The sequence below is a fragment of the Capra hircus genome, chromosome 11 (genome assembly GCF_001704415.2).
Source record: "Capra hircus breed San Clemente chromosome 11, ASM170441v1, whole genome shotgun sequence".
NCBI classification, from domain to species: Eukaryota; Metazoa; Chordata; class Mammalia; order Artiodactyla; family Bovidae; genus Capra; species Capra hircus.
In genome coordinates this window covers 72834937-72861082 of record NC_030818.1, presented here as the reverse complement: position 1 = coordinate 72861082, position 26146 = coordinate 72834937, and the positions used below count along the sequence as shown (strand labels likewise).

General features: G+C 44.4%; 1 protein-coding gene across 3 annotated transcripts in view; it reads left to right on the top strand.

Moving 5' to 3' along the window:
- DRC1 (dynein regulatory complex subunit 1) overlaps nucleotides 1–26146 on the top strand; it is a 45936-nt gene that overhangs the window by 2878 nt on the left and 16912 nt on the right. For all 3 annotated transcript variants that reach the window (XM_005686932.3, XM_005686931.3, XM_005686933.3), the window contains exons 2-8: nucleotides 176–263; nucleotides 8792–8904; nucleotides 13473–13656; nucleotides 14631–14768; nucleotides 15807–15893; nucleotides 16486–16608; nucleotides 24350–24489. In XM_005686932.3, the coding sequence (XP_005686989.2) occupies nucleotides 176–263; nucleotides 8792–8904; nucleotides 13473–13656; nucleotides 14631–14768; nucleotides 15807–15893; nucleotides 16486–16608; nucleotides 24350–24489 (873 nt within the window). The remainder of the gene's footprint in view (nucleotides 1–175; nucleotides 264–8791; nucleotides 8905–13472; nucleotides 13657–14630; nucleotides 14769–15806; nucleotides 15894–16485; nucleotides 16609–24349; nucleotides 24490–26146) is intronic.

The window sequence follows — 26146 nt, the reverse complement described above, 5'->3', positions numbered from 1 at the left end:
TATGGTGAAATATACTATGAAAATTTAAAATTAAATCCCCCAGGCCATGCATAGCTCGGCAGAAAGATTTAAAAAAAACAAAACAAAACAAAAATCAAAGTTAGGAAAAAAAGAGTGAAAGATTTTACTCCCTAGAATTTAAACTTCATTTTCTCTATGTTTTTTGCCATCCCAGGGAAGCTCTTGGAGAATATTTAGACGGGAAGAAGGAGAGTGAGGAAGATCAAAGCAAGAGCTACAAACAGAAAGAAGAAAGCAGACTGGTAGGAAACGGGGTATAAATGGGTCCCACCAGTCCAGTAGGACCCAGACGGAGGCTTCACTCTTTCTGTGCTGGGCCTTCGATGCAGCAATGCCAAGCCCCGCCCCTCCCCCTCTTCTTCCCTCCTGTCCTCTCCCTTCCCTCTTCCCCTCTCCTCAACCTTGGTTCCCAGCCCAACTTTAAGACTGTCTCACAGCCCAACTTCTCCACGATGTCTGCCACGAAGCAGGTCAAACTCTTTGAAGTCACACATGGAACTTTTCTCGTCTGTACCGTTCATTTATTTCACTATAGACAATTTTCTGCCTTGTTTGACTTTCCAAATGTGTGTGTGTGCGGTGTCCCCGGTGGAACTGTTAGGTTCTAGATGAGCGAAGGCCTCTTTGTGGCTGTGGAGTAGGGCCAAACTTGTACCCAATGAACACGAAAAGAAAGTCTTTGATCGCTCTCCCATGGTGATGACAGGGCTCCTGAAACAGGTAATAAAGGACTTGAAGCAAGAGGTGCAGGAGGGATAAACAGTAGTTCAAAGCAGGGAGCACCAACTGGCACAGTGCCACGTTTAATTAATTAATTGCATGGAAAAGAGCTCACCCAGCCAGCCTGGTCAGGGAAGGTTCTAAGGAGAAAGTAGGATTGGGGCTGGGTCTTAGAAAGATAGATGGGATTTCTAAAAGTGGGGAGGAAAAGAGATCATTTCTGGAATTGAAATGCAGTTACTGGGAGAAAATATTCAAATTACTGAAATATTACTATGGAGCCTCATTTCAGTTCAGTCGCTCAGTTGTGTCAGATTATAGAGCCTAGCAATATCTAGAAACAACTGAATTACTTGGACTGTCGTGGGTCAAGGATAAGATGTTTTGCTGTAGTGGAAAGAATATTGAACTGTTATGGGTTTTTGTTCCAGATCTGTTGATAACTGTGAAGTAGATGTCACATCATCCCTTTGTACTTATGGTACTTCATCTAAAGCTGGATGATCTCTGAGCATTTCTGTGTAGGACAAAAGGAATATTGTGTATCAGTTCAGTTCAGTCCAGTTGCTCAGTTGTGTCTGACTCTGCGACCCCATGAATCGCAGCATGCCAGGCCTCCCTGTCCATCACCAACTCCCGGAGTTCACTCAGATTCACGTCCATCGAGTCAGTGATGCCATCCAGCCATCTCATCCTCTGTCGTCCCCTTCTCCTCCTGCCCCCAATCCCTCCCAGCATCAGGGTCTTTTCCAATGAGTCAACTCTTCGCATGAGGTGGCCAGAGTACTGGAGTTTCATCTTCAGCATCATTCCTTCCAAAGAAATCCCAGGGCTTATCTCCTTCAGAATGGACTGGTTGGATCTCCTCGCAGTCCAAGGGACTCTCAAGAGTCTTCTCCAACACCACAGTTCAAAAGCATCAATTCTTCGGCACTCAGCCTTCTTCACAGTCCAACTCTCACATCCATACATGACTACTGGAAAAACCATAGCCTTGACTAGACGAAAATACTCTTTTAGTTGATACTGATATAATCTTGAAAATACTGTTCATCCTGAGCACTCTAAAGCTGAGTGTAAAACCAGAGAGAGAATATTGTTTTTATTAGCAGCTTTTCTACGTTGCTTTCACTTAGGACTTAAATCATGAAGAGTGTTAGCACTGAGTAGGAAATGGCAACCCACTCCAGTATTTTTGCCTGGAAAATTCCATGATGAGAGGAGCCTGGCAGGGCCCTGACCATGGGGTCGCAAAAGAGTTGGGTATGACTGAGCACACGTGCATGTTGGCATTGAGGAGTATAAAGAACATTTATACATTTCAATTTATAAAGAAAATGCTACCTTTTTCAATATCAAGGTATTAACAACTAGTTCTTCTCCAAGACCTGGGCAGGAGAGGCCACTGCCCTTGACCCTGTACCTTATCAATAATTTTAAAAAAAATGGTAGTTCTTTTTGTTTCCTGTTTAATCTTGGTCAACTCCAAGTTTACAAAGATATTCTCCCATGCTTTGTTTTTAGACACTTCTTTGTTCAACTGTTTATTTACATTTGGTTTATAATCTGTCTGGAATCCATTTTTTTGTGTGTGTGGTGTAAAAGTAGGGCCCCAGGTTCATTGTTTTTTAAATAGATCTTTAATTAACCCAGCACCATTTAAAGAGAAGATCATTCTTTCCCCTCTGCATTGCAATGTACCTTTGTTGCAAACGAGGTGATCATACATGTGTGTTTGTTTCTAGATTTTCTGTTCTGTTGGTCATTTGTCCATCTTTGTGCCACTTCCACACTATTTTAATTACTGTAGCCAAATGGCAGCCCTTGATACCCTAGGGTAAGTCCTCCAGCTTTGTGATTGTTCAGAGTTGTCTTGGCTGTTCTTGACCCTTTGTATTTCCATATAAATTTTAGAATTATTTTCTCAATTTCCACCAGAAAACCTGCTGGGATTTTAATTGAGATCAGATTGAAAGTACAGATCAATCTGGGAAAGAATTAACATCTTACCAATATAGATTTGCAACCCATGAGTATAAAATATCCCTTCTTTTGCATATAAGTATTCTTTAATATCACTTAGCAATGTTTTACACTTTTTTTCGAGGTTTAATTGTTCATTGTTGATATGTAAAAGTATAATTGGTTTTGACACATTGACCTGATAGCCAGCAGCATGGTCAAATTCACTTCTTAATTTTCATAGTTAACCTGTGGGTTCTTTTTTAAACATATAATCGTATCATCTGAAACTGACAGTTTTCTCTTTTCCTGTTCCATTTTGATACTCAAAACCTTGTTTTTCTTGCTTTGTTGCACTAGATATGCTTCTAGCCCATTGAATAAAAGTGGTAATGAGGAGAGTCCTGTGTCCTGTTCTGGCCCTCCTCCAGATGTGCCCCCTCAAGTAGACTTGCCTCAAATTTATTCAGAGCCCAAGTGCTCCCCTGTTAGATCACTGTCTGTCACAGAACTCCAAATTCCCTGTCCAAATGGTTCTGAGCCCACTTTCAAGGCCTGCATCAGCCACTTCCTAGGTTTTGTTCTGCTCAGGGATGGCCAAAGGGTTTAACAGAGCTCCCACATGTGGTCTGAGAAATTCATGTGCCAGCGTCTGATGCCCTTCATGGTGCATGATGCGGAGCTAGGAGTATGAAGAGAATGGCCTGGGCTTCAGGCTGGTGGCCAGGGGCTAGGCTCTAGGCTGGGGGCTGATACTGTCTCCCCCTTAGCCACCAAGTTCTGAGTTGAGCTCCGAGTCATAGTATGAATTCAAACCAGGACTTCTGTTATGAAGGTGCCAAGGTAGGAGGACAGAATGTGTTTAATGGCTTATTACACTGAATTATAATTTTTAAATATTTAGATATGTGATATGCGGACCTTCATTTAAAATCTTACCCTGGGTCTCAAAAATGTTAGGGTGTGTCTGTTAATCTGTTGGTGATGGCAACATTTTCAGTTTTACTTTGGGTCTTAAATACTTGATTCAGATATTTCTGATGTTCACATTATCTGAGTAGAAAATAGAAAATTGCTCAAAACTACAGGAAAGTCGACACTTCCTTATGCATTTAAAACCATCTGGCATAAGTGATAAGGCTGGAGCTGTTTAAAAAAAGTCTGCAGCACCCTGGAGATCTGGGTTAAAGTTCAGTTATGCATTCATTAAAGCCACATTTCAAAATTTCCATAGAAGAGAGAGATGAAATAGAGTCTCTGATCATTTCAATGACTCCTTGGAGGAGAGAAATTTATAGGTTCCTCATTCAGAAATGATCCGAGAGTTGGAAAATTTTTAAGTTCCAGAACAGACTTGGAAAAACTCAGACATAACCTGAGGATACCTGAACTTTTTGTTGAGAGGATGTATTATCTTGAAATCAAGACATCACCAAAAGGTCAGGAGTGAAGATGCTGAGTGTGAACTTTACAAACAGGACTTTAAAAGTGGTTTGCCAATAGCAAAACTCCCGAGCCTTTGAGGGAGGGGTGGTGCAGTCAGTTACAGAAGTCTCCTGTGTTAGAACACCTCTAGCCAAAGGTCCCACATAACATTAGCTTAAACAAGATAGAAGCTTATTTCTCTGGTTCACTTAATAGCTCAGAGTGGACATAGTCCAGGGCTGATATGGGGGCTCCTCGAGGTTGGGAACCTCAGTTCCCTCCGCCCATCTTTAGGTTGCCTTTGTCTGCTGACCATGACAAACTTAGCATCACATGCCAGCCTGGGAGATAGAGGAAAAGGGGGCAGGAGAGGGCACAGCTTCCCCTTCAAGGCACCATTCAGAAGTGGCACGCGCACTGCTGCTCATGTGCATTCTAGCTGCAAGGGATATTGGGAGGTGTATCTTTTAGGAGAGGTCAAATGCCCAGCTAAAATGGGTATTCTGCTATTAAAAGAAGAGGGGGGAATGGACATTGCAGGACAACTATTATTATTATACGTCTCACCTCCCCAACTGAGATTCTTAGAAAGGACCCTGGCAGTGTCAATCACTCAGAGGCCATTGGAGAAAGTGCCAAGATGTGCCCAGAGTGCATGCCCTCGTACTGGTGGGCTGGTCTCTTCTCTAGCGAGACTAAATTAAAATACATCCAGAAGTGCAGAATGCTTGTAGATCGTAAGCTGTAACATCTCATCATGAGTGTCCTGTTGGAAACGAGTTGCTAAGTAGCTTCTACTCTTAAAAGTCATCAGTTCAGTTCAGTTCAGTTCAGTCGCTCAGTCGTGTCTGACTCTTTGCAACCCCATGAATTGCAGCACGCCAGACCTCCCTGTCCATCACCATCTCCCTGAGTTCACTCAGACTCACGTCCATCGAGTCCGTGATGCCATCCAGCCATCTCATCCTGGGTCGTCCCCTTCTCCTCCTGCCCCCAATCCCTCCCAGCATCAGAGTCTTTTCCAATGAGTTAGCTCTTCGCATGAGGTGTCCATAGTACTGGAGCTTCAGCTTTAGCATCATTCCTTCCAAAGAAATCCCAGGGTTGATCTCCTTCAGAATGGACTGGTTGGATCTCCTTGCACTCCAAGGGACCCTCAAGAGTCTTCTCCAACACCACAGTTCAAACGCATAAATTCTTCGGCACTCAGCCTTCTTCATAGTTCAACTCTCACATCCATACATAAACACTGGAAAAACCATAGCCTTGACTAGGCAGACCTTAGTCGGCAAAGTAATGTCTCTGCTTTTGCATATACTATCTAGGTTGGTCATAACTTTTCTTCCAAGGAGTAAGCGTCTTTTAATTTCATGGCTGCAGTCACCATCTGCAGTGATTTTGGAGCCCCCCAAAATAAAGTCTGACACTGTTTCCACTGTTTCCCCATCTATTTCCCATGAAGTGATGGGACCAGATGCCATGATCTTTGTTTTCTGAATGTTGAGCTTTAAGCCAACTTTTTCACTCTCCTCTTTCACTTTCATCAAGAGGCTTTTTAGCTCCTCTTCACTTTCTGCCATAAGGGTGGTGTCATCTGCATATCTGAGGTTATTGATATTTCTCCCGGCAACCTTGATTCCAGCTTGTGTTTCTTCCAGTCCAGGGTTTCTCATGATGTACTCTGCATATAAGTTAAATAAGCAGGGTGACAATATACAGCCTTGACGTACTCCTTTTCCTATTTGGAACCAGCCTCTTGTTCCATGTCCAGTTCTAACTGTTCCTTCCTGACCTGCATACAGATTTCTCAAGAGGCAGGTTAGGTGGTCTGGTATTCCCATCTCTTTTCAGAATTTTCCACAGTTTATTGTGATCCACACAGTCAAAGGCTTTGGCATAGTCAATAAAGGAGAAATAGATGTCTTTCTGGAACTCTCTTGCTTTTTCCATGACTCAGCCGATGTTGGCAATTTGATCTCTGGTTCCTCTGCCTTTTCTAAAACCAGCTTGAACATCTGGAAGTTCACGGTTCACATATTGCTGAAGTCTGGCTTGAGAATTTTGAGCATTACTTTACTAGCATGTGAGATGAGTGCAATTGTGTGGTAGTTTGAGCATTCTTTGGCATTGCCTTTCTTTGGAATAGGAATGAAAACTGACCTTTTCCAGTCCTGTGGCCACTGCTGAGTTTTCCAAACTTGCTGGCATATTGAGTGCAGCACTTTTACAGCATCATCTTTCAGGATTTGAAACAGCTCAACTGGAATTCCATCACCTCCACTAGCTTTGTTCGTAGTGATGCTTTCTAAGGCCCACTTGACTTCACATTCCAAGATGTCTGGCTCTAGATTAATGATCACATCATCATGATTATCTGGGTCGTGAAGATCTTTTTTGTACAGTTCTTCCGTGTATTCTTGCCACCTCTTCTTAATATCTTCTGCTTCTGTTAGGTCCAGACAATTTCTGTTCTTTATCAAGCCCATCTTTGCATGAAATGTTACCTTGGTATCTCTAATTTTCTTGAAGAGATCGCTAGTCTTTCCCATTCTGTTGTTTCCCTCTATTTCTTTGCATTGATCGCTGAAGAAGCCTTTCTTGTCTCTTCTTGCTATTCTTTGGCACTCTGCATTCAGATGCTTATACCTTTCCTTTTCTCCTTTGCTTTTCTCCTCTCTTTTCACAGCTATTTGTAAGGCCTCCCCAGACAGCCATTTTGCTTTTTTGCATTTCTTTTCCACGGGGATGGTCTTGATCCCTGTCTCCTGTACAATGTCACGAACCTCATTCCATAGTTCATCAGGCACTCTATCTATCAGATCTAGACCCTTAAATCTACTTCTCACTTCCACTGTATATTCATAAGGGATTATATTTAGGTCATACCTGAATGGTCTAGCAGTTTTCCCTACTTTCTTCAATTTAAGTCTGAATTTAGCAATAAGGAGTTCATGATCTGAGCCACAGTCAGCTCCCGGTCTTGTTTCTGTTGACTGTACAGAGCTTCTCCATCTTTGACTGCAAAGAATATAATCAATCTGATTTTGGTGTTGACCAACTGGTGATGTCCATGTGTAGAGTCTTCTCTTGTGTTGTTGGAAGAGGGTGTTTGCTATGACCAGTGCATTTTCTTGGCAAAACTCTATTAGTCTTTGCCCTGCTTCATTCCACATTCCAAGGCCAAATTTGCCTGTTACTCCAGGTGTTTTTTGACTTCCTACTTTTGCATTCCAGTCCACTATAATGAAAAGGACATCTTTTTTGGGTGTTAGTTTTAAAAGATCTTGTAGGTCTTCATAAAACCGTTCAACTTCAGTTTCTTCAGCGTTACTGGTTGGGGCATAGACTTGGATAACTGTGATATTGAATGGTTTGCCTTGGAGACGAACAGAGATCATTCTGTCATTTTTGAGATTGCATCCAAGTACTGCATTTCAGACTCTTTTGTTGACCATGATGGCTACTCCATTTCTTCTGAGGGATTCCTGCCCGCAGTGGTAGATGTAATGGTCATCTGAGTTAAATTCACCCATTCCAGTCCATTTTAGTTCACTGATTCCTAGAATGTCGACATTCACCCTTGCCATCTCATTTGACCACTTCCAATTTGCCTTGATTCATGGACCTGACATTCCAGGTTCCTATGCAATATTGCTCTTTACAGCATCGGATCTTGCTTCTATCACCAGTCACATCCACAACTGGGTATTGTTTTTGCTTTGGCTCCATCCCTTCATTCTTTCTGGAGTTATTTCTCCACTGATCTCCAGTAGCATATTGGGTACCTAATGACCTGGGGAGTTCCTCTTTTGGTATCCTATCATTTTGCCTTTTCCTACTGTTCATGGGGTTCTCAAGGCAAGAATACTGAAGTGGCTTGCCATTCCCTTCTCCAGTGGACCACATTCTGTCAGGCCTCTCCACCATGACCCACCACTCTTGGGTTGCTCCGCAGGCATGGCTTGGTTTCATTGAGTTAGACAAGGCTGTGGTCCTAGTGTGATTAGACTGACTAGTTTTCTGTGAGTATGGTTTCAGTGTGTCTGCCCTCTGATGCCCTCTTGCAACACTTACCATCTTACTTGGGTTTCTCTTACCTTGGTGTGGGGTATCTCTTCACTGCTTCTCCAGCAAAGCACAGCCGCTGTTCCTTACCGTGGACTGAGGGGTATCCCCTTACCTCCGCCGTTCCTGACCTTCAACCTAGGATAGCTCCTCTAGGCCCTCCTGTGCCTGCGCAGCCACCGCTCCTCGGGTTGCTCCTCCCGGCCAGCCTTGGGCGTAGGTGGCTCCTCAAGGTCACCGCCCCTGGCCTCGGGCACGAGGTGGCTTCTCCTGGCCGCCCCTGATCTCAGACGTGGGGTGTCTCCTCCCGGCCGCCACTGGCCTCGGATGCGGGGTAGCTCCTCCTGGCCACTGCCCTGACCTCGGACATGGGGTGTCTCCTCTCGGCCGTTCCTGCGCCGTCTCAGCCTGTCACTCTAGGCTGCTGCCCCTGACCTCGTACGTGGGGTAGCTCCGCTCGGCCGCGCTTAGTGAGCCGGCCAGCAGCCGCCTGCACTTAAAAGTTATCAGGCAGCTTTTAATTCCTGCTTGGTGGATCACACAGCTACAGACAGTTGTGCAAGTGTTTCTAGCTTTATAAATTCTTATTTGGTTTCAGAAACTGGCTAAACTGCTGCTCTGTGGCACTGAGTTGGTGACAAATATCCAGGTAGCTGCAGATATCAGAGAGATCCACAGGCGAATCGAGGAAGAGGAGATCAAGCGTCAGAGGTGAGGAACCTCCTGGGCTCTGCAGCCTGGGGGATGTGAAGTGTCTCTTCTCTGGCTCCCCAAATTCTCCCCGTTCTTTATCAAACCTGGTCTAGGAGGATCCACTTCTTGCCCCTCTTGAGTCCTCCTTCCCTCAGCTCCTCCCTCCCTCTCCCCCTCCCTCATTGCTTCCCTCTTCCTTCCTCAAGTGTTACCTTTCTAATGTGTTCCAAGCCCGGTGGATACAAAGAGGAGTGGGCATGGCCTCTGCTCTTGATGTTCATAGTCTGGTTGAGATGGATGTGCAACCTCCACCCCACCATGATTTGTGTTAAAATAAAGGGAATGGTTACCCACTCCAGTATTCTTGCCTGGAGAATTCAATGGACAGAGGAGCCTGGTGGGCTACAGTTCATGAGATCACAAAGAGTCAAACATGACTGAGTGACTAGCACACGTTACAAAGGTATGTATGGGCTTCCCATGTGGTGCAGTGGTAAAGAATCCACCTCCCAATACAGGAGACATGAGAGACATGGGTTTGATCCCTGGGTCAGGAAGATCCCCTGGAGTAGGATCTGACACCCTACTCCAGTATTCTTGCCTGGAGAATCACATGGACGGAGGACCAAGCAGGCTGCAATCTTTGGGGTCACAAAGAATCAGACACGACTAAGCACACACAGGACATTTCATGACAAAGTTATGTATAAGAGTTATGGAAACATGTATGAGGTGACCTTTAATTTCCCCTGGAGAGATTAGAGAAAACTTTCCAGGCAAAGTGATATTTGAGGTGGGCCATAAGGGATGAATAGGAGTTGGCGGAACCAAGGAGTGAGCATATTAGCAACAACTTGTACAGAGGCATGACATTGTATGATGCTTGGGAATGGCATGAAAGTGAGGGATGTATAGGGGTGGTGGAAGAAAAGGATGGGGTTGAGAAGGTAGATTAAGCTGTTCTGGGTTTAAATTAGGACTTCCCTGGTGGCTTAGAGGGTAAAGCATCTGCCTGCAATGCAGGAGACCTGGGTTCGATCCCTGGGTTGGGAAGATTCCCTGGAGAAGGAAATGGCAACCCACTCCAGTATTCTTGCCTGGAAAATCCCATGGACAGAGGAGCCTGGTAGGCTACAGTCCATGGGGCCAGAAAGAGTAGGACATTTAATCATAAAAACCAGACCCATGAAGGCTGTGTACAAATGTAGCAGCATGTTAAAGAATGTTAAGCAGCATGTTAAGGAGTCCACTACTGGAAGTATAGAGGGTCGGAGGATGATGGAAGCTCTTCTGTGGCCAACCCTCAGCTCCAGGCTTCAGCAGGTGGGTGGTTGGCACACCCACCTCCCACGGTTTAGCTTCCTTGACAGGGAGACAGGAGTAAGCTGCTTAGCAAGATTCAGCGTACTTGGTTTGCGCACAGAGGACTGATAACATCAGGATCAGAGGTCCTCAAGTAAACTCTTCTTTGGCTTGTTCTTCAGTGAATTCCTTACCTATAGTCCAATTACAAAAGCAGCCCACAGGGCCATCTTGCTTCTCTCAGCAGGTACATACACAGTGTGATTTTAACAACAATATTTTCATTGGTTCTACATAAGTTCAGTTCAGTTCAGTTCAGTCACTCAGTCGTGTCCAACTCTTTGCGGCCCCATGGACTGCAGCACGCCAGGCCTCCCTGTCCATCACCAACTCCGGGAGTTTACCCAAACTCATCTCCATTGAGTTGGTGATGCCATCCAACCATCTCATCCTTTGTTGTCCCCTTCTCCTCCTGTCTTCAATCTTTCCCAGCATCAGGGTCTTTTCCAATGAGTCAGCTCTTTGCATCAGGTGGCCAGAGTATTGGAGTCGTTCTCCCCATTAGCAACTTTACCACTGTCACTAAGATATCATTTATTCTTTTTTTTTTCTGGATTTGTTTATTCATTTATTTATTTTTGGTTGTGTTGGGTCTTTGTTGCTACAAGAGGGCTCTGTCTAGTTGTGGTGAGCAGGGGCTGCTCTTCATTGCGGTGCACTGCCTTCTCCTTGCAGTGGTTTCTCTTGTTGTGGAGCACGGGTTCTAGGCACGCATGCTTCAGTAGTTGCGACTCACGGGCTTAGTTGTCCCACATCATGTGGGATCTTCTCAGACCAGAGGTCAAACCTGTGTCCCCTGTGTTGAAAGGCAGATTCTTTACCACTTCCCTGAGCCACCAGGGAAGCCTGATATAATTTATTCTTGAATTTCCCACTGCCTGTCATGGCCTGGGGACTGAACTGGCTGATCTCCAGCAGGGTGACTGTGGAAAGGCCCTGAGGGCCCCTTTGAGGAGTCGGGCTTCTCGCAGCCCCTGAGGAGAAATGGAAGGTCGTGGATAGCGGTTACAAGATAAACGTGGGTTTTGGAAATGTAACCCAATAGCTGTTACTCATGTTTTGGAAAAAAAAAAAAAGTTAATGGAATGATAAGATGTCCTCTGTGCCCTAGCTTGGAAGGTGGGGAGGAGAGAGGGGATCCTGAGATAGTTAGGTTGTAATTCTTTTCGTTAAGGGAGTTTGCATTCTTGTTTGGAGACGATCTCACAGAAGAAGCGGTTACCAAAGTTGGGAGAGTGTTGCAGGCGTGTGTCCTGGCCCCTGTTCTCAGAAGGGGCCTCGCATCTCAGCCCTGATGCCTCCTTCTACTCAGTCCCTTCCTTGGTGTGCTCATTACATGGTTTCTTTGGCATTTTTGAAATTCTGGGAGACCACTCCTATTTTTCTTTGCTAATGGTGGTATTTTCCTTTTTGTATGTTCCACTAGTCATTTATTGATAATTTGGGACGGGAATGGCCAGACAGTTGAAGTCATGTCAATAGTAAAAGATAATAATAGGAGTGCCATTTGTTAAGTGACTACTGTCCTGGGAATCATCGTATTTAATCCTGGCAACAGTCACAAGAAGGTAGATACTTCTGCCCTCTCTATTCTATAGCTAAGAAAAATGGAGCCTGCAGAGGTTAAGCAATTTGCCTAAAGTTGAGAGCCAGTAGAAAAATCAGGATTTGAACACAAGCTATGGGACTTGTGATCAAGTGCTTAACTACTGGGCCACCATCTTACTCAGAGGATATGACCAGTTGACTCTCGAACTGTGTGTGTGTTTTGCCGGGGTTCAGCCCCAGCAGGATCCAGGCGAACCCAAAGGAAAAACGGCGTCGGCGAATGATTTAAAGAGAGATAAAGAAAGAATGTTGTAGATAAGAAAATAGAGGAGAGAAAGAGGCTGATATTCCTTGGTTTACGCAGAAAGCCAATAAAGCCCCGAGACAAGGAGCTTGTTCTGTTCATGGAGGCCACAGGGGCCCTCCTGGTCTCCCGAGGGAGTGAAGATGCAGAACGTCTTCCTGTTCAGGTCTTAGAAACCCAGGCAGATAAGTGAACACAGAGAGCCTCTATGCTCCAAGGGATCAGCCTGAAAAAGAGAGTAAGAGAGAAAAAGAAAGAAAGGAAAAAGACAGACATGGGGTGACCAAGCTTCTTTGAGCGAGGCTTGTTACTTTATTTTCAGAGAGGGTTTTATACCCTGAGTTGTACATTGAGCAAAGTGAAAAATGCAGAGGCAACTCAACATTCCATCAGTATTAACTTTTACTGATACCAGGTTCTTTTCTGCAAGAGTCTTATTTTTTGTACATTATCTTCTGGCCCGGAGGCCTGTTGATATTTTATGACCCCTTTTTGATAAAGGTTGGTCAGCCAGAACAATAATTTTCTCTTAAAGTGTTTTTTCTTAAATTCTTAGCCTGCATCACCCTTAAAGTACAGAGTTACATTTTTATGGAGCAAAGATTTAGCAGGTTACAGCAAAGAAAGAACTTATTGACTCAAAGTCTAATGTTGTTGATGCTAAAGCTGCTGCTTGTTTTTCTACATCCTGACTGTATGCACTCCCAGGAACACAATGGATAAGGGATGTGAGAACTTGGCAGCAAGCATTGGCTCAACAATGTTGCAAGAGTCTAGATAAACCTGCCAAGTAAGCTAGAATGCTAACAGGGGGTTTGAATTGAAACACTCTTATCTTGTCCAGGAGACTTATTAGCTAGAGTCCTAAGTTAACTCTTTCCAGAGAAAGGTGGTCGGGGACAGCCCCCTGTTAATGTCAGAAGAGTTGGTGAAAGACATAAAATAGTAAGACAGACAGATTCTGGTTTTGGGGTAGATGCTTGAGCAGGCCCAGGGGGTCCCTTGAATCCTGAAGCCTTGCTATCAGGTTTCTTCCACATGACCTTGTCATGGGTGGGATGGCCCAGGGAGTCCCTCGAGTCCTGCATGACCTTGTCATGGGTGGGATCTCCCGAGCTGGCTCCTGACAGTGTTTGTACAGCTTTAATGCTGATCCATTTTTGTCCTGGGTCACTTTGTTTATTTGGCCTGTTATCTACAGTCAGTCAAGCTTTAAACTAAAAGAAGCTTTCTTAGAGTCTGGTTTGGTTTGCAGTGATTCTACCTGGAAGCAGACAGGGCTTGGTACCATGGCCTGTTTTCCAGATCCTAGAGAACCAGCCTGTGCTCTTGAAAGGCAGCCTCCAGAACTGGTTTGTTTATATATTTGCAGACTTGAAAAGCTGGAGAACGAGGTCAAGACCAGCCAGGACAAATTTGATGAGATCACCATCAAGTGGGAGGAGGGCAAGCAGCGGAGAATCCCTCAGGAGCTGTGGGAAATGCTCAATGCCCAGCAGGTGCACTGCGCGGGGCTGATCGAAGATAAGAACAAGCTGATCAGCGAGTTACAGCAGGCAAGAGCCTGGCCCTGGGTCCACCACAGGGAATGGAGCTGGGAGAATGCGTGCTTTTCCTGAATGGAGAAAGGCAGAGGCCTTACTTCATTACCAAGGATGTAGTACAGCTTGGGCAATACACTTAAAAATATTTTTAATCAAAGTATGGTTGAATTACTATATTGTGTTAATTATGGCTCTACAGCAAAGTGACTCAGTTATACATAGATATACATTCTTTTTCATATCCTTTTCCATTACAGTTTATCACAGGATATTTAATATAGTTCCTATGCTCTACAGTAGGACCTTGTTGTTTCAAGCTATACACTTTTTTTTTTAAAGATTATTGTTTTAAAAAAGTATATGTTTATTGTTTGGCTGTGTCAGTTAGGGCACACAGGCTCTTTAGTTGTGGTGTGCAAGCTTAGTTGCTTGGTAGCATGTGGAATCGAACCAGTGTCTCCTGCCTTGTAAGGTGAATTCTTGGCCATTGGACCACCAGGGAAGTCCCTCAGTCCCTTTTAACTGGAAGAAAAAGTTCTGCAGTCATTTTAGAATCATTGGCTGCCTAAGAGAAAGATGTCCTGTTGTAGTAAATGCCGTTTCCGGCTTTCTGTGCTTAGGTAAGGAATGGAACAGTCTGCAGTAGATGTGTGCCCATGTTGGAATATGGACATTCGTTGCTTGGCAGGAGCCACCTGGGTTTTCTGGGAGCCTGCAGGGAGATTTGCAGCAAGTAATCCTCTTGGGGTTTGGTCCTGGTCTTCTCATTGAGGCTTTGCCCTGAGCTGAGCCCATGGGCTCCAAACACCTGTGCTTCTCCCTGGATAGGCGAGGAAGAAGCCTATCCATCACCTTGCCTTTGTGCAGCTTTATTTTCTAGTGCATGAGCTGATGGGAGCGGTCCGAGGGTGGTCTGGGGGTGGGGGGCTGGCAGCCTCTGGCTTCTGTCTCAGTTGGTGACGAACCTTTGATATGCTCTTCTCTAGGAGTTAAAAATGAAAGATGACCAGTACGTGAAGGATTTGAAGAAACAGTCAGATGACATCTGCCTGCTCCTGGAGAGGATGGAAGAGCAGGTGAAGAATGTGATGAAAACGTTTCGCCAGGAGCTCCAAAATATCGAGGTAATGGTGTGTGAGAGAGCTGCCCCCCTGTCCTGGGAGGAGGCCCCTGGCAGAAGGCCCTGGAAGGAGTCCCCTGGGGGGGAGGCTGGCTTGTCCTAACCACCCAGGGAGGGCCCTAGACTGCTGTAATTGCTCCGTCTCACCACTCTCATTGAGGTCTCTGCTCTAGGGTTTCATTCATTTGCTTGTTCATATGTTTGCTCCTCCAACAAATATGCAAGTGTCTACTAAATGGCAAGCACTGTGCCAGGGGCTGGGGCAACAGCCAGGGACAAAGTCCTGGATGGGACCTGTATTCTAGCAGAGGCAGCTACCTAATAGACAGATAGATTACTATGTATGTAATTTGACAGGTGGTGATAAGCACTTGGAAAGAAGATAAAACAGGGTAAAGTAAGAGGAGTAGAGGAGGGAGATCAGTGTTCCAGAACATCAGGCATTTTTGAGCCACTTATCTGACGTGTTTATGACAGTCAGGAATGTGGGGAGGGGAAAGGGGCGTGCCAAACAAAATCCAGGAGCCTGTACTCTGGACTGGCCTGAAATGTTAAGGACTGACATCCAGACAGGCCTTTCCAAATATGGAAGAGAACCAAGAGGTGGGGGCCTCTCTCTTTGGATTAGCACAGACTTATCTCTGCACTCCCATCTACCCCCCACCCCCACCCCCTGTTCTGTGAGCTCCATGCTGCCTTTGCTTCATGGAAACCCCAGCCACTGCAGTGCTGCCACTCAAGTCCCAGCGGATGCATGCCAGGGTTGGCCTTGGGACTTCTAGGCCCTGGCCGTCCCCCACTGGACATAGGACGGCTGGCACACTCCCTCTCACAATCCTTGTGAAGCGGTAGGCTTTGTAACACTCCCCATGCAGCTCCTTCCACGGTGCTTCGGATGCATGAAACCTGACAAATCTGCATTTGGGTTCGACTTTGCGTGGGTGGAGATGCAATGCTGCTGCTGCTGTCTGAGCGCGCTTTGGTGCTATGGGACCTGCCTGCGTAGAGCAGACACAAGAGCCCTTTTTCCTTCTGGTCGCAGAAAGCATTTGAGGTGGAGAGACAGGAACTGCTGACCAGCAATAAGAAGAAATGGGAGCGGGCCTTACAGGCTCACAACGCCAAAGAGGTCAGAGAGTGGCCGGTGGGGGAGGCGGAGGTGTCAGTGGTGATTTGTAGAGTCTGGGGTAACTCCTGCTGAGGCTGAATTTGCTAGCTTTTTGTACCTTGGGGAAGACTGCTGTAACCCCACATCCTGACTGCGACTGCCAGGTCAGCAGTAGGGCCTGTGGACGGCCCCCTCTTGTGGTGGAGGTGGTTGGTACCACGTGTGTAGCCCTCTGTGGTTTCACTGGTCCTGCCACTCTCTCCTTTGTTTCCTGGGTATCTCCCCCAGCCATGGGTATTTGTGGCCCAAGAAACTGTTTTAAGACACTTTCTAAAGGATGTGAGATTATCAATTTATTTCAGAGACATAAAGAACAAAGAAATAATATGACCAAAATCCATTAGATTTTTTTTTTCCTTAGAAATACAAATGTCTGACGGCAGGGTCTGCACTCCTCTTAGAGTCTATAGAGTCAGGACCCTGTTAAGCAATGCAAGCCATGGCCTTTGAGTTCAAAGCCTTGGGGCACAGGGGTTTTGAGGGCAGAGAGACTCCCTTCAGAGTTAGAACAGGGATGGGGCCTGTCCTTCCCCTTGACTCCCTGTGCCTTTAGCTGGAATATCTGATGAACCGCATCAAGAAAGTGGAGGACTATGAGAAACAGCTCAACAAGCAGAGGGTCTGGGACTGCGAAGAGTACAACACGATCAAGATCAAGCTGGAGCAGGACGTGCAGGTGTGGCTTGTTTCTCCGCCAGGGTGTCTGGGCGGCTCGGCAGACGGAACACCTGTGAACGTCTCATCCTTAGCAAACACAATATTCTAGAGCTAGTCCACCCAACCAATACTTACTCATTATCTGCTCTCAGTGATCGTATCTGAAGGAGCTTATTTACAAGAAACATGTGGAGGAATTCTTTCTGTAAAAAACCAGTGAAAAATTGCCAAGATGCTGAAGGGGTCTGGAAACCATGGCATGTGAGGGATCATTGAGAGAACTGCGCATTTTTCCCGGGTGGAGGGAAAATGTCTCTAGGGCCAGGTAATGGTAGGGTGGCCACCATGCAATGGGTGCCTTCCATACTCCAGGCACTTAACACACAGTTTCCCTAATCCTTATATAGTAACTCGAAGGGGAGAAATCACTAGTGTCATTTTATATGCCATGAAATTGAGGCTCAGAGACAAGGCTGTTTGTTTATCTGGTAAATGGTAAGCCCTGGATTCAAACCCAGTTCTGTGTGCCTTCCCTGGTGGCTCAGAGGTTAAAGCGTCTGCCTCCAATGTGGGAGACCTGGGTTCGATCCCTGGGTTGGGAAGATCCCCTAGAGAAGGAAATGGCAATCCACTCCAGTATTCTTGCCTGGAGAATCCCATGGACGGAGAAGTCTGGTAGGTTACAGTCCACGGGGTCGCAAAATCGGACCCGACTGAGCGACTTCACCTTCACCTTCACCTTCTGTGTGCCTTGGTAACTTCTGTCTTTCCCAGTATTCCAAACAGCCTCCTGATGCTGGTTGAACATAGCAGTAAGGCAGATTCCGACTCACCATCAGAAAGAACTGCCTCATAGTTGGAACTGTCTAACACAGAAAAGGGTCATCCCACAGAACAAGAGTCCTTTTATGTCATAAAGTATTCAGAGGCTGAATGACTGTGTCTGTCTTCAGTGTAGAAGGATTCCTGCAGTGGGAAGGGGGTTAGATTTTCTGGTTCCTAAAGTTCTGTACAAACATAGGATTCTGTTTCAACATTGGTTAAAAAAAAAATATCCCTAATTATGTTTAGATGTAACATAGTTGCATCTTAACATTCAAGCATGTTCCGTTCATTTCAGTCTTCATCTAGAAAAACATGTTAAAGTTTTTCCACATAGCCTTTGGTAGAATTTCAGTTCTGAACTCCTCTTGTATAATGAGATTAAATTAAAAAACCCTATTAGGGAATTCCCTGGTGGTCCAGTGGACTCAGTACTTTCACTGCCATGGCCCCAGGCATTAAAAAAAAATCCTATTAGACTACAAATATGTTTCCAGTCTTGAGAATTTTCTTGAGCCTTTCTTAATATTAATGTCAGGGAGCTGAGAGTTACTGACAAGGAACAGTAGACTTTTGTAAGCAAGCAGCTTGGCTTCTGTGGGCTGTACACATTACACTGTTAATGAAAATAGCTATAGTTAAGTTTTCTGAAGTTATCTTGGTTCTATGATCATTTGCATGATAGCAGTACATACTGGTCTCGAACAGTGAAATAATGGAACCTCACATTCTTTTTTGTTGTTGTTTTGTTTTTCTTTTTGTGGTAAAGACCTTTAATAGAAGATCTACCCTCTTAGCAAATTTTTAAGTTTAAGTACAGTATTGTTAATCATGAGCTCTAGGTTGTACATTATATTTCCAGGACTTATTCATCTTGCACAGATGAAACTTTGTAACACTTTGACTAGTACCTCCTCATCTTCCCCTCCTCCAGCCCTTGCTACTGCTGCTGCTAAGTCACTTCAGTCGTGTCCGACTCTGTGCGGCTCCATAGATGGCAGCCCACCAGGCTCCCCCGTCCCTGGAATTCTCCAGGCAAGAACACTGGAGTGGGTTGCCATTTCCTTCTCCAATGCATGAAAGTGAAAAGTGAAAGTGAAGACACTCAGTTGTGTCCGACTCTTAGTGACCCCATGGACTGCAGCCTACCAGGCTCCTCCACTCATGGGATTTTCCAGGCAAGAGTACTGGAGTGGGGTGCCATTGCTTTCTCCGCCTCCAGCCCTTGACAGCCCCTCATTGCAAATTTTCCTCTCTGCTTCTTTTTCATTATTTTAGATCTCACATGTAAGTGAGATCATGCAGTATTTGTCTTTCTGTATCTGGCTTATTTCACTTAGCATAATGCCCTGCATGTTCATTTCTGTTGCAAATGGCAGGATTTCCTTTTTCTAAAGGCTGAATAATATGCCATTGTATGTATATAGTGTTAATTGCTCAGTCATGTCCAGCTCTTTGCGACCCCATGGACTGTAGCCTGCCAGGCTCCTCTGTCCATGGAGATTCTCCAGGCAAGAATACTGGAGTGGGTAGCCATTCCCTTCTCTGGGGAAATCTTCCCAGCTCGGCTTCAAACCTCAGTCTCCTACATTGCAGGTGAATTCTTTACTGTCTGAGCCACCAGGGAACCTTTTAAAAATCCATTAGTCCATCATCAGATATTTAGATTGTTTCTGTATCTTGACTGAAGTGAATAATGCTGCAATGAACATGGGAGTGCAGATACCTCTTTGAGTTCCATATTTCAAATTTTCAGGTTACATATTAATATTACCTGATCACATAGTAACCCTATTTTTAATTTTTTGAGAAACTGCCATATTGTTTCCATAGTGGCTGTACCAGTTTGCATTTCTGCTAACTGTTGAAGGATTCTCTTTTCTCCAGATCCTTGCCAATGCTTGCTGTCCTTTGTTTTTTGATAACAGCCATCCTAATAGGTGTGAAGTGATATCTCATTGTGGTTCTGATTTGCCGTTCCCTGATGATTAGTGGTGTTGAGCATCTTTTCATGTACCCATTAGTCATCTTCATGTCTTCTTTGGAGATATGTCTGTTCAGGTTCTTTCCCCATTTCGTAACTGAGTAACTTATTGCTGTTGAGTTGTAGGCTTGGAACCTCATGTTCTTAATCCAATGTTCAAATGCTTGAATGAAGTCATTGAAGGACACGAATGAAGCCAAGAAGGACATGGGACATGAGGAGGTTATAGAGGTTAAGAGATAAGACTAGGGAGGTGAGGGGCAGAGAGGCAGGTAGCCCAGGAGACCTGACTTTCCTGGCTCACGTGTCTGGATGGACTAGTGGTGAGGTGTGGGTATTTGGTAGGCAGACAGATGGAGACTCTCAGAGTGGGAACCTGTGTGCAGTTCATCAGTGTAAGAGTTCTTCCCTGTGTCAGAATGACTATCAGTTCAGTTCAGTTCAGTTCAGTTCAGTCGCTCAGTCGGGTCTGACTCTTTGCGACCCCATGAATCGCAGCACGCCAGGCCTCCCTGTCCATCACCAACTCCCAGAGTTCACTCAGATTCACATCCATCGAGTCAGTGATGCCGTCCAGCCATCTCATCCTCTGTCGTCCCCTTCTCCTCCTGCCCCCAATCCCTCCCAGCATCAGAGTCTTTTCCAGTGAGTCAACTCTTCACATGAGGTGGCCAAAGTACTGGAGTTTCAGCTCTAGCATCATTCCTTCCAAAGAAATCCCAGGGCTGATCTCCTTCAGAATGGACTGGTTGGATATCCTTGCAGTCCAAGGGACCTTCAAGAGTCTTTTCCAACATCACAGTTCAAAAGCATCAATTCTTTGGCACTCAGCCTTCTTCACAGTCCAACTCTCACATCCATACATGACCACAGGAAAAACCATAGCCTTGACTAGACGGACCTTAGTTGGCAAAGTAATGTCTCTGCTTTTGAATATGCTATCTAGGTTGGTCATAACTTTTCTTCCAAGGAGTAAGCGTCTTTTAATTTCATGGCTGCAGTCACCATCTGCAGTGATTTTGGAGCCCCCAAAAATAAAGTCTGACACTTTCCCCTGTTTCCCCATCTATTTCCCATGAAGTGATGGGAACGGATGCCATGATCTTTGTTTTCTGAATGTTGAGCTTTAAGCCAACTTTTTCACTCTCCTCTTTCACTTTCATCAAGAGGCTTTTTAGTTCCTCTTCCCTTTCTGCCATAAGGGTGGTGTCATCTGCATATCTGAGATTATTGATATTTCTCCTGGCAATCTTGATTCCAGCTTGAGTTTCTTCCAGTCCAGCATTTCTCATGATGTACTCTGCATATAAGTTAAATAAGCAGGGTGACAATATACAGCCTTGACGCACTCCTTTTCCTATTTGGAACCAGTCTGTTGTTCCATGTCCAGTTCTAACTGTTCCTTCCTGACCTGCGTACAGATTTTTCAAGAGGCAGGCAGAATGACTATATTGTACCACGTTTCACCCTTGAACTGAGAAAAGGTAATTGAATCATGGATTACCCATATTGCAATATGTGAAATATTTTAGTAGATTGAACTTTATCATAGTGCCTTGGAGCTGTAGTCACGATAGTAAAGTCAGATAGCATCAATTTTTGTCAGAAAGATATGGCATGCGGTTCACTTCCTAACACTAATTCTTTGCACTGTATCATTTCTAAAATACGAAACTAATTTTTTTTGCAAACCCCCAAAATATTGAAGATCCAGTACCTATAGGTTTGGTTTGATAGGTACAAGAAGTAAAAATAAGAAGGTATACTTTTCAGTTCTCACTACTAGAAAGGTCATATTAACAATGAACAAAGAGAAACCTATAAACATTATATACTCAACAATTTAACCACCGATACCCACCACTCCAAAATAAAAGAGCTAGGAACACTTAGTTCTTGATGTAGGAAGCAACTTTTATTTTTAGGCCTTACGTGCTCATTTAAAGTTGGAGAATGGTTTAGTACAACTTTACTGCCAGAATATTAATCACAAAAATTAAATACAAGGTATTTACTTACCAAGTATTGTGAACTTACCTGGTACAAAGCATAAAAACAAATAAGATATAGTTTCTGTCCTCTAGGAGTTAACAATCGTTTGAGTTAGAAAGCAAGATCGTGAATAGTCTAAGTAGTTTAAGAGAGTGAATGAGGGCTTTCCTGGGGGCTCAGTGGATAAGAACGCCACTGCAGGAGAAACGAGTTCAGTCCCTGGTCCGGGAAGATCCCACATGCCAAGGAGCAACTAAGCCGTGTGCCACAATGATTGAGCCTGTGCTCTCGAGTCCGAGAGCCAGAACTGCTGGTGCCCAAGTGCCGTAGAGCCCTTGCTCCACAACAGGAGAAGCCCACGCCACTCAGAGAGCAGCCCCCACTCTCCGGAACTAGAGAAAAGCCCACGCAGCGGCAAAGGCCCAGCCAGGTCAAAGACAAACATAAATAACATAAAAATTCTACGAAAAGATAAGTTCATATTCGTTGCTAATGGCCACAAAGGCCATTTTTTTTTTTTAAAGAGTGAGTGACAGGAAGAAAAGGGTAAGCAAGAGTTTGGAATGTGGAGTCTGTAGTTCTTAATGGAATCCCTGGGGCCCCCTCCACCCCCACAGGTTGAGATCAGTGATAAAGAGGCCCAGTGGTATCTTTAGAATCAGCTGAGAAGGCCAGAGGGAAAGGCTGTACTAAATTTCTGTTCTGCGGGGGCGATGTTGGCTACCAGTGTCAGCCTGGGGCAGGAGTTGGCTTCAGAAAGGAGCTCCCTGGCTGCTTCTACTGCCCCAGGAGAAAGAGGAGAAGAGGCGGGTGATCCACACCCACAGTCCCTGGAACACTGAAGGATTTTGGTGACAGGTTAAATTATAATCTTTATAAATGATTCTTCCAAACTAAACATGATGTTTTGCCATTAGTCTATAGGAACACAGAGTACAGCTTTGCAAAAATATCTTTGCATAATTGAATAAGCACAGACGTTTCTCCAGGCAAGAATATTGGAGTGGGTAGCCATCCCCTTCTCCAGGGTATCTTCCCTGACCTAGGGATCCAACCTGGGTCTCCCATATTACAGGCAGATTCTTTACTATCTGAGCCACCAGGAAAGCCCCAGTTCCCTAAGAATATTAACAAAAAGCAGGAGTAGATATTTTCAACAAGAGGAAATAAAATTGGCTAATAAATATTCAACAGTGCATGCACAGGCAAAAGACTGTAAATTGAAACAATCCAGTGACAGATTATTATTATTATTATAATAAATATTTTTGCCTATAAAACTGACTTAGATTTAAGATCTGTTTTTAGATCACATCCACTGGCTGGTTAGCTCAGTTGGTTAGTGTGTGGTGCTAATAAATTCTTTTAGGTCACAAAGAAAAATACATGGCCTAATTACTTTTGTTCAGAGTTTTGTAAACTGTATTCAACTAGGTGAAATATTGATGATGGTTTCACAAAACCAACAACAAAAAAATAGTGCCAGTGGTATTTTTTTCCTTTGAAGATGTATTATGTAAGAAAAATAGAGTCTATTTACATAATGATTATTATGTAATAATCTGCCTTTCAGAATAAAATTCACCGGAGAATTCATATAGTAGGGCTCACATTTATAACTTACGTGCTCTTCCTGTGTTATAAATATAAAAATTGTTCTATGGCCCAATAAGTTTGGCAAATGCTGTCTTAGTGACAGGGGCTCATTGCAAAGGAGGTCCATGGACACGGTTAGAGCAGACACCCAGATGCTCAGGGTCACGGGGCTCCCCAAGGCCTCGATCCCAGCAAAGCCTGGAGTTTGCTCATGATCGTCCAAAATCCAGAGCAGCTCTGGAGACCCTCCTTTTCTGTGAGTGTTCACACTCTCTCAGATTGTCACCATCCAACAAAAAACTTTTCTATTGGACTTCTGTGCCACCCACGCTGAACAGTGGCCTCCCCAGTATCCAGGGCTGGTCCCATTTGAAGCAGCAGAGATGGTTATGATTGGAGCACAGTGGCATAAATCATCATGACTTTGCTGGAAGAATTGCTGAGAATCTTTTCCCCCAGTGGACATAGCACACAGCCATCCCTAGAAGGTTGCAGGGCCCAGAGCAGTGGCTCAGGCTGGAACCACCCTGGGTAATTGCACTTGAGATGAAGCTGTGCCTTCAGCATCTTCTATAGGCCCGTTGGGATACTGTCAAGTCAGAAATTTCTAAATGAAACTTTAAGCATGTTCAGCAAGAGTGGGGTGTGGCTCCAGGCAGCTCCCTGCTCCGTCCCAGGCCTCCTGCCCCAAGGGCCAGCCTGCCCTGCATGGTGTTGAGCACTGACAGGTGGGGAGGTGGGTACTTGCCCACAGTCAGTGGAGTGTGAACCATAAATTGTGGGAATCAGTTTACTGAGAACCTTTGAACCTGACTTCTGAGAATCTACTGTAAGAAAGTAAAATACTCCCAATGTTTTACATGCAGTACTTTCCACCATTATTTTATAATATTGAAGATTATCAAATCAACATAAATGTGTATACTATAAGGAAATAATAAAACATCATGGTATATGATAAACAAATATTTCACATATGCTAAATTATAAAAATATTATGTGCCATTGTATGCTTAGTCGATCAATCTTGTCCTTTGACAACCCTATGGACTGTAGCCTACCAGGCTCCTCTGTGCATGGGGTTTCTCTAGGCAAGAATACTGGAGTGGGTTGCCATGCTCTCCTTCAGGGAATCTTCTCAACCCAGGGATCGAACCCAGATCTCCTGCATTGCAGGCAGATTCTTTACCATCTGAGCCATTGTCCAGACCTTTAATTTGCCTCTAATGATAAATTTTCTAAGAATTCAGGTAGAGACACTTGTTCCTAAGGTTCCTCCAATATGACTTCAGAACAGATGACTAGGGACCCTCAGGTGTAATAAATTGTACCAGGACCAATTAGAATTATTTTTTTAAAACTTTAGATTCTTGAGCAACAGCTTCAGCAAATGAAAGCAACTTATCAGCTAAACCAAGAGAAGTTAGAGTACAACTTCCAGGTGCTGAAGAAGAGAGATGAAGAAAGCACAGTGATTAAGTCCCAGCAGAAGAGGAAAATCAACCGGTAAGCTCGCATGCAGTGTCTTTCTTCTGGGCCTTTCTCTACTGAAAAGAGGGATGGGTATGTACTCTTTTGTAGGAGTAGAAATTGTTAGAAGTATAACTAATTCTTAGGCTTCCCAGGTGGTGCTAGTGGTAAAGAACCCGCCTGTCAAAGCAGGAGGTAAGAGACATGGGTTCGATCCTGGGGTCTGAAAGATCCCCTGGAAGAGGGCATGGCAACCCACTCCAGTATTCTTGCCTGGAGTATCCCCATGGACAGAGGAGCCTGGTAGGCTACAGTCCATGCGGTCACAAGAGTCAGGTACGCCAGAAGCGACTTAGCATGCACGCATAACTAATTCTTATTAAAATAGGTTTTTCTTTTTTTCTTTTGAAAACAGGATACATTCAACTGGTTCTGTCCTCTTGACCCCACAGGCAGTTTACAGCAAAAAGAAAAGAGTTTATACCAAAAAATCTATCTCCCATCCATCTTTTGTCTGGGTCCTCTGTCCCACCTCTGGATTCGTTTCTTTTGCTTTTTCCAAAATTTCCTTGTGCACATACAAGCAAACACAAAGTCTCGTGCCCATCTGCTTTTACACAACTAATAGCATCCTGTACACATTGTTCTGTATCTTCGAGATGTTTCCATACCAGTTCATAGAGAACGTTCACGTTATTTCTTAAGCTGTCTTGTATAACACTGCATAGATATGCTAGAATTTACTTAACCAGGCCCACACTGCTGTGCATTTTGTTGACTTCTAAACCCTTGCTGTTGCAAATAATGCCAACATAAGTATTAGGTTGGTCAAAAAGACCGTTCGGGTTTTTCCATGACATCTTACAGAAAAACCCAAATGAACTTTTTTTTGCCAACCCAGTACTTATGTCAGTGTGTCACTTTGCGTGTGCACAGGGCTATCTGGAGAATAAATCTCAACTTGTAATTACAGAAACAGTACATGTGCATTATACAAAATTGGAAAATACCTCAAGTGAAAGTAAGATAGAAACATATGTGCTCAGTCGTGTCTAATTCTTTTTAACCTTACCATCTATAGCTCACCAAGCTCCTCTGTCCATGGAATTATCCCAATAAGAATGCTGGAGTGGGTTTCCATTCCCTTTTCCAGGGTATCTTCCCAACCCAGGGATCAAACTCACATCTACTGTGGCTGCTGAGGTGGCAGGCAAATTCTTTACCACTGAGCCACCAGGGAAGCCAAGATAAAGACATAAAAATACCATATTCTTACTATCAGGGATTGAGTATATTTCTTTCCCTCTCTATATTAATATGTAGATATGACATCATACTACAACTCTTTTGTAATCTCTTTTTAAAAAGTCAGTAACCTCCACCTTTTCATTTCAGCAAATTTCATTTCATCTAAATATCTGGATCACATTCATATTCTCCAAAGAACTGTTGTTTAAGTTGTTTAACTTTTGTTGCTAAAGTGGTAAAGAACCCGCCTGCCAATGCAGGAGACCCTAAGAGACTGTGGGTTCTATCCCTGGATCCAGAAGATCCCCTGGAGAAGGAAATGGCAACCCAGTCCAGTTTTCTTGCCTGGAAAATTTCATGGACAGAGAAGCCTGGCAGGCTACAGTCTATGGGATCGCAAAGAGTCAGACAGGAATGAGCAACTTAGCATGTAGCATCCTTTGCA